Genomic DNA, 9323 nt, shown 5'->3' with positions numbered 1-9323 from the left:
GAAAGAGAGGGAGGGAGAAAGACGGAGAGAGAGAGAGTGGGGGGACACCGCAGCAGGCAAGCCGACAAAGAGGAGCTGGCCGCCCGGCAACATGAAGCTCATCAACCCGGTAAGATAAAACCTAAGCATGAGATTTAAATGAAGATGATTTCATACACCTAAAGACCTAAAGACTGACTAGGATGTTTTTTTAAGTGTCTCCCTGATGCTCTCTCTATGTGAGGAGCATAAAGGGAAGAGAACCGGGTCTTTTTTTTTTCTTCTCTTCCTCCTACTCAAAAAAAGGAAACCAGATGAAAAGATTCGTGGCGGAGATCAAAAAAGAAAAAAGAAAAAAGAGGAAGACTATGAAGGAAAATAACTTGAGGCATTTTTTTTTTATCTCTCTGGGCATGCTGCAGTGGAGTTGAAGGAAACTGTCCGCTTGCATGAGAGAGAGAGAGAGAGAGAGAGGGGGGGGGGGGGGGGGGGGGGCAGTGAAAGGGCACATTGTAACCTGTGTACTGTATAAATTAAAGTTGGTTTCCGACCGAGGATCAGAGGGGAGGAGGTTGTTGGTCATTTACTAGAAATAATAAATAAATAAACTTAAATTAAATTAAAAAACAACCCCTTTCATGACTAGAAATGTGAATGTATAGAGAAAAAACCTAAAAAAAAAAACTGTTAAAACATGCACTGAAACTTATTATTGTATTATTGGGGCATTTTGAGTGTTAGTGCCCCCCCCCCCACCTCTTTTTACGTCTCTTAAAATAGCCTCATACAGTCAACGTGGAGTTTAGAGTAGAGTTAAAACGTGGAAAGAAAACACCACAGAAAAAAACAACAATTCTCTGTCAACATTATGAACTTGTGGATTTTTTTCTTTCTTCTTTCATTTCTTCTTTCTTTGCCCTCCTCAGACTTCTTTTTTTTTTCTTACTTATTTTATTAGAACCGTCATTTTTTCCACCATTTTTCCCCCCCTAACAGCAGATGTTTTTATGTGCCAGACAATAAGGGGGTGTAAAACCCTCCAGCAGGCTCTTCTGAAGTGAAACAGCTTCCACCCCCACAGCACCCCCCGTTTGTTCACATCTCTCTGTGACAGCTGAGTGCCCAGAGAGGAGCCCGGGGGTTCCCACGGCCCCTGGCAAAAACACAAGCATACCATAATGCATGTAACAGCAAGTTAGACCTTAACATGTGAAAAAGAGGACTAATGTTCATCAACAGTTGGATCTAAAGTTTTAAATGTATTTGGCTTCCTGGTTCTTAATGATACTGAGATTAGAGCTGCAATGATAATGGGTCATTTAAACTGTTAAATGAGTTACTGACTAGTTTGATCATTGTTAGGAGTCATATTTTAAGAAAAATGTCTGTGTTGATGTGGATATTTCCTGGTTTATTCAGTCCTCTGTGACAGGAAACTGAATATATTTGGGTGGTGGACTGTTGATCGGGACAAAACCAGAGATGTTATGTCTTGGGCTTTAAGGAAACTGTGACATGATGTTTTATAGACCAAACAACTAATGATTAATGGAGAGAATAATCATTATTTGGGGCCCCTAATTAAGATCTTATAACAACATTAAAGTACTCATAAAAGTGTTAACAGTGGTAGTATAGTGCAGGCTACTACTTTGCATTTTAAAGTTTCACATCACCTAAAAAACATCCAGTATTTGATATGATATGTTATAATATATTTATTATGACATGATTGGCTTCAACTACTCCAGTCACAGTTTTCCCACTGTTTTTTAATGTAAAATTTGAATCTGAAGTAAACAATATGCTCTCAAATGAATGCTGTAGACTAAAATGTACAATATTTGTCTCTGAAATAATATAGTTGATAATAGAAATATGAAATAACATAGAAATGCTCTCTATTAAAGCACAATTATCTGAAAATTGTATTTAGTCTGAGTACTTACTGACATCCTACCTCTGCTATATGTTGACTAAAAAGACTAAAAGGAAATCTTAGCTGTTGTGAAGCTGTAACTATTAAAGTTGTGTTTGAGAGTTATATTTAAAGTTTTTTAAATAGCTGAAATAATTTACCAATTTAAGTGGTTAGACAAATATTAATTGGTTGTTATTATCTGCTTATAATCAAAGCATGCTTATTTACAGGCATGGATTGATGTGGTTGAAATCATTATGACAATATGAAGGACACTATTTAATATATTATATACAGTATATATGTCCAGCAATATATATATATATATCACAACATGACAAATATATGCAAAGGTTCATTTAGACACTTGCTATAATGAAGCCATTGTTAATATTATTAGTAACAGCTGTGTTTTTTCTACAATGACACAAATCAAAATGTCGACTGTGCAAAAATGATTATTTGGATGTTTGATGTATGTGCAGTCATAAAGTCAGCATGTTATATTTTGTTTTCTCCATCTTAATATTTTCTTTGTGTCTCACTTCACCATTCATTTTAGTGCAGGGGCTTGTTGCCACAGTAACCTGGCAGCTCATTGAGTGTTATATTGTACATCAGCATCTTTTAGGATAGAGCTGATACAGTTAAGTGTTGTGTGATAATAAGATGATCAAGTAAGTGTTTTATGCTTTTATAATATAATATCAGAGCTAAATATACTTTTTTGTAACTAAATGGATCTGCTGATGTGTTTATTTTGATTTGGTGGAAGATGTTTTGACGTCTTAGCAACACCACAGTGTAAAAATAGAAGTACAAAAATATAAGCACCTAATGGGTTATTGTTGCTGACATATTCAAATGAGTCCATGTCGTGTTCGCTGCCACCACGAGTGGAGGTAATGAGTGCTAATGCTAAAAATACTAAAATGTTGTGTAACAGTTGCACCATTAGAGAAGAAAGTCAGCAGACTGTCAGTTAAACAGCTGCATCTACCTAAAAGTATGCAAACATCAGCCGGCATTAGTTAGTAATAGTTTAGTAAGGTTTATCAGCAATACTAACTGTACTGAATAGTGCAAAGGTGAGTTGGACTTTTTTTATTAATTTAACTTTTCATTTGAGGGTTAGAAGAAGGAGATTGGGTTTCAGTCGTGTTTTAAAATGTGACGTTTTAGCTGCTTGACAATGGAGCAAATCTAAACTACTTTAAAAGCTTTAGTAGTTTCATCTGTAACAATGCATCATATTTTAGAAGCTCATCATATGTTTTATATTTTAAATATTGATATTCAGAGCAAGTATAACTGTAAAATGTATATATAATGCATGAAAAGGTGCAATATTCATCTAGAAAATGCAGCAGACTAGAAGTATGAAGTATGCCCTCCACCTCTCAAGCACCTGACTCCACTTTGTTCTTATCAAACAATCAATCTGATATCTCACTCTGCTTCTGTTTTTTATTACCTAGCATTTAGAATATTTATGAGCAATATCTATTTTAACATCAGTCCATTCTTTCTTTTTTTACTTCATTTTGCTTTGAAAGGAGAACAAGGGGCTAAACCACATTTCCTGTTTCTTGCAGTTGCAGCTGTCAGGCAGGAAGTGGCTCCTTCCGTGATAGATGGCAACCATGGAGCTCAGATAACTTCTTCCTCTTTTCTTCACCAATCACTGCTCTGGATCTGATATAACCATGGGAACCTGGCGGGGTCTACGAGTGGCGTTCATCGCAGGGTCTTTGTTCATGATCCTGGCGATCATCGTTTACTGGGATGACGTCAGGGGCTTCAACCTCTACCCGCTGCAGGACCCCAAACACGAGTGGCCTCACTCTGATTCTTACCCTCAGACGACGACTGCGGGCCCTTCACTTACTCCCCCGTCCACCAGCAAAGCAGTGACCACCACCACCACCTCCACCACCTCCGCAGTCCCTACCACCACCACCACCACATCCAGCACCACACCTGCTCGTGAGGAGACAGGAAGAGCAGCTGAAGGGAAGCAGGAAGAGAAGGAGGAAGAGGAGGAGGAGGAGGAGGAGGAGGAGGGAAAGGAAACACAAGAGCAGAGGAAGGTGGAGACAAGGGAGGATGAGGAAAAGGAAACAAGTAGTGCTTCTGTATATAACAGGGAACAGGAGGCGAGGAAGCAGAAGGTCATGGATGTGTGCTCAGGAAAGGATTCGGAGGAATTTCCCGGAAGGACTCGGCCATTTGAGCAGATTCCCAACAGGGAATTGGATCACTTAATAGTGGATGACACACACCAGATTATCTACTGCTACGTTCCCAAGGTACAGATGTCCTCTGTGTAGGGTATTTATGTTGGTTACTCTGGTTAGTTTTCTGTCTGTGTTAAAAATAGTAAGAAAGTAAACCACAGTTGTCCATTTTCCTACAAGCAGTTTTCAGCTGGTGAGCACACACACACACACACACACACACACACACACACACCGACACGTGTTCACAATCCCTCTTCTCTTCTGTCTGAATGTCTCACCTCATTTCTTTCCTTCTCTGGTATGGTTCTCCATTCAGGTAGCGTGCACCAACTGGAAGAGAGTGATGGTGGTTCTGTCTCAGTCTCTGATCTCGCCCTCCTCAGGAAAACCTTATACTGACCCAGAGGCTGTTCCTCCTGACCTCGTACACAACTCGTCTCTGCACCTCACCTTTGCCAAGTATGACACACACACACACACACACACACGCACACACACACACATGCACGGATATACACAATTAAATATAGAAATATTCACAGTGGTATTGTTGAGTTGAGTTAAAGTTGATAATAATCGAAAATAGAAAAAATAGAAATTTAGACGTTGGCACCAACTTTAGATAAAAATCAGCCCTGGTAGTGTTTAGAGCACCCACTCTGTGTGTCGAGGCTACAGGCCTCAGTGCAGGCGACCCCGGTTTGAATCCTGCACCAAGAAGTCCTAGCCTGTGTGTCATTCCCCTCTCTCTGACTCTAGTTTCTTGTCTCTCTCTACTTACCTGTACATTAAAGGCAAAAAGCCCCAAAAAATATACTTAAAAAAAAAAAAAAAAAAATCAGCCCTGAAGAAATTATTATTTGAATTCATTTTAACTACTTGGTAATATGTTCTGTAAATTCTAACTTCCTAAATTCAAATATGTCTAAAACACATTTTAAGGTGAAAAAAAAAAAATCAGAAATAGTCTTCAAAATCTACCATATGTGTAATTTTATACATCGTAAAATCCTCTTCAGGACATGAAAAGCCCCAAATTTCCAGTTACTATACTGAGCACATGACAGGCCAAAAGGACCAAAGGTGACAGTGTGCACGATGTTTGGCCCTTTCATAGTCGAGGTTTATATAAACTTTGTGTGTTACTTGTCATAGTGGGAAAAGTACAGATGTTACTAACATAGTTTACCAAGACCCACTTTTTTTTTTTTTTTTTTTTTTGGGTGGAAATTTTGGGTAAAAATATGTGAGTAAGCTTCCTTGTTTTCTGACTCCATGCTGACGGAAAAAAAACAGAGAAATGAGCGATGGCAATTTGGAGAAATGCAGAGTAATGGGTAGACAGAGTAGGACTAAGAAAGCATGTTTTTCTGATCTCATGCATGAATCATACTTCAATAATATCCTAATTTTATGCATGATGATGAAGATGCAGAACAATAGTAATATATGGGAAAAAGTAGTATATTGTCATTAGTTTAGAGACACTCCCAAATTTTTTATAAATCATGTTTTCAGAGTAGCTCATGTCTTATTAAGAGGTGCCAAGCTCCCTCTGGCTCCCTTGTAGCTTACACCCTGGTTACTAATAATATTAATGATGGCTCTATTACATGTGACAGTGAGCCAGCCCTGCATGCACAGTATCAAGATCCTAAAACTGAAGCAGCTAAATGGTTTCAATATTTGCAACAGCTGCACAGTTAAGAAAGATGCAACCACTTACACAAAATATTAAGATTTTAACTTAACAAGCAACAGGGATGAAAACTAATGTATTACAGCTGTTAGCCCTTTGATAGAACTGGACCAATATACACAGCTGATGTCCATATCAAGACTAATCTCAGACTTTTTTTGATAAGTACTTTGTATATTTAGGCAAAAAATTTCCAGTTAAAATGGGGAAAATCACTCCTACTCTAAACCACATTCCTACAAATACACAGAGAAGCCAAGTCAAGAACTAAAAATGTTTTAACAGCTCAGTAAAAAAAATATCTACCCAATAAGTCACCGTGCAAAAACAGGCAGACCAAAAAATGTGTCCAAACAGAAAAAATTGGACAACCACAAACACAGCACATACTTCACTGCCACAATAATTACCAAGAAAAGGAATCAATGATTCAGGGTGTCAAACCAGAGGCATGAGACAACTTTACAATTTTGTGATGAAAGTTGAAAGTCAGTCTGAACATATCAAGCCCCCCCCCACCCAACCCCTAAATCCATCATTTATTCATTAAAACTAAACAATGCTTAGTTTTTTATAATTCATGAATGTCTCTCTAGCAGTGCAGTGTCTTTTGTCTTAACCTCTTTTCAAAGGGTTATTATTCAATGAAAAGTTACATGCTTTTCCTTTTCAAACAGCGTATGTAATGCTTCTGTCATAACACTTAAATACTGAGTTATATTAAAGCTGCGCAAAGCAAAGAAGTTATTTACCGAGTTGACACTTGGAAGAGGAGAGTGGAAAGGACAGGCGGGGCTTGGTTGCTGCAGCACAGGCAGATCTTTCTTTGCCCTTTGGGAGCTGTCTGTGTTTGGATATGACTTTCCCAACCTGTGTTATTCCGATCTGTATCGTTGAACAAGACACATTTTTACAGGTTTTAAACAGATCTGGCTTTGTTTTTCAAGTCATTTAGTGGCAAATGTTTTCAGTATTATATGAAACTAAATAGCTACAGTTGAATTTTTGATCTTGAAAACATCACAATAACACTAACAGATGATCATGATTTTCTGTGTGTGTGTGTGTGTGTGTGTGCGTGTGTGTCCATGTGTTATGTTTTAACAGGTTTTGGCGCCATTACGGTTCACTATCCCGCCACCTGATGGCACTCAAGCTACAACACTACACCAAGTTTCTGTTTGTACGAGACCCTTTTGTACGTCTCATCTCTGCCTTCAGGAACAAGTTTGGAAGGTGTGTGTCTGTTAAAACCCAAATTAAAACCAGATTAAAAAGACTGCGTAAAGCTTCTCAGCTCTGTACTGACTCTACCTTGTATGTGATGTGCTGTTGTGTGCAGCTTTGTATTTTGTCATGTTTTATTAATGACCTACTGAAGGGACTGCAGCTGAAAATGAGCTATAAGCTAACTCTGTACATGGTCCCAATTAACAAATTACTACTACTTAGTGGATGGATGGAAAGAATGTGTGTGTTTTTGTGTGTGTGTGTGTGTGTGTATGTGTGTGCCAAGGCAGAGGAATGTGCTTGGCTTTTGATCAAACAGCAGTTTTTACGATTCTTGAATTATTATTAAAGTTTATGTTATTTGTGTTTGTCTGTGATTTTGCAAGGCCCAATGAAGACTTCTACCGGCAGTTTGGTTCAGTCATGCTGCGTCGTTATGGTAACGTGTCTGGGAGTTTGCCAGAAACTGCAGCAGAGGCGTTTGCAGCAGGAATCAAACCAACCTTTCAGCAGTTTATCACATACCTGCTGGATCCAGAGACGGAGAAGGAGAGTATCTTCAATGAACACTGGCGGCAGGTATCCGTCTCTCACAGATGGCACATGACACACACTCGCAAGCCAAGACTACATTTAAAAGTTGGACTTCATTTATCAGCAGTCTTGTCTGCATGCTGGTATTTGTCAGTACACATATTTGAGCATCTAGACCACTTAACTGAAGAGAAATCTCATCTTCTTTTATATTATTTTTGGGGTTTTTTTCATGTTCTGTTTTTTTATGTTCTTTCTAGATAATTACATTAATTTGTACATGCAGTATTAGCCAAAGGTTAGGACACACCTTTCCATTCACTTGAATAAGAAAGCGTGTCCAGACTTTTAACACTGTATGTACTCTGAGTTGTATATACAGAGGGTGTTAAGGTTAATGATTTGTGGATGTACAAATATTGTAATACAGCTTATATTATAGTGACTTCAGAGATCACACACACAGACATGCACACAGACATGCACACACATATTGTGGTGCAGACCTGCGGAGCCATAAGGAATTGAAATCTGTAATAATAATAATAATAATAATAATCAGACAGTTTTAAAAGCCTAGACTTTGTTTTTGTGTGTTTCAGGTTTACCGACTGTGCCATCCATGCCAGGTGAAGTATGATTTCATTGGGAGATTAGAAACCCTGGAAACAGACGCAGAGCACCTATTGAAACTTCTGGAAGTGGATCATCTACTACACTTCCCTTCTGGGGCTCGAAACCGAACTGCAGCCAGCTGGGAAAGGGACTGGTTTGCACAGATTCCCATTAATATGAGGAGAGAACTGTACAAGCTGTACGAACCAGACTTTGAGCTGTTTGGCTATCCCAAACCTGACAGCGTGCTCCACAAGTAGACCACAAACACAGCCAAAGGCCTGGGCGCTGCACTGTGTGTAGAGCCCACACCTCACCTATCTGCACACAGCCAACATATGCCTTTTAAAGTTAATGCTGTTTATTTCATTTTTGTTCTTACCTCAAATGACAGAAGTGCCTGCCAGTATTATTTTATTCTCTTCATCAATCTGTCTCAGTTTGTCATCCTTTCATTTGTGAAGCACACTCATGTACACGCTACTTAATCACAGTCTGTTTGCCTCATGTTAAAGCACTTTGAACAGTATTTTGACAGGTCATGAGGAAAGGACTGGGGTTAGTTGTTGCCTGACATTTCTGAAGGGACATAATTTGCAGAGGAATAAAATGTTTTTGTAAGTGCTTGAGTTTCTTTTTCTGACGTCACTGTCTTTTAAAATCAATGGTGAAAGAAGTAAATAAGTATTCAGACACCTTTTCTGAAGAAAAAGATGCAATACCAAAATGTAAAAGTAGTCAATTTCAAACAAAGTCCACCACTCTAAATTTTATTTAAAGGGACATTGCACCAAAGTAGGTTTACTCGTGGCTGGAAGCACTACTCAGCATGTTAAAACAACACAAATGTAACGGAAAGCTTGCATTACAAATTGAAAAGACATAAGACTGGTAGGGTTTACAGAACAACTGATACTGGTTGCATCATATTGTATTTCTGTAGCTTGACTAGGGACTTCAAGCCTGGATATCTATATAACTTTATGGAATTCTAATAGTTTATTGTTTAAAGTAGAAACACAAAAGAAGGGAACCATTAATAGATAATCCATAAGGATAACATAGTGGAGATTAAAAACAAATAATAATAAAGATAAAAACGAGA

The 9323-nt window shown here is 38.3% G+C and overlaps 1 protein-coding gene across 1 annotated transcript; it reads left to right on the top strand.

Moving 5' to 3' along the window:
- On the top strand, positions 1-8812 carry LOC128380163 (carbohydrate sulfotransferase 12-like). The gene is made up of 7 exons (XM_053339881.1): positions 1-109; positions 3496-3882; positions 3922-4209; positions 4457-4599; positions 6947-7075; positions 7456-7648; positions 8206-8812. The coding sequence occupies exons 2-7, from the start codon at positions 3607-3609 to the stop codon at positions 8476-8478; spliced, it is 1302 nt and encodes a 433-aa protein (XP_053195856.1). The 5' UTR covers positions 1-109; positions 3496-3606; the 3' UTR covers positions 8479-8812.
- The last annotated feature ends 511 nt before the right edge of the window (positions 8813-9323 follow it).

This window comes from Scomber japonicus, chromosome 2 (assembly GCF_027409825.1).
Source record: "Scomber japonicus isolate fScoJap1 chromosome 2, fScoJap1.pri, whole genome shotgun sequence".
In the NCBI taxonomy this organism is placed as follows: domain Eukaryota; kingdom Metazoa; phylum Chordata; class Actinopteri; order Scombriformes; family Scombridae; genus Scomber; species Scomber japonicus.
Note: the sequence above shows the minus strand (reverse complement) of the source record. Positions and strands in the feature narration are given on the sequence as shown.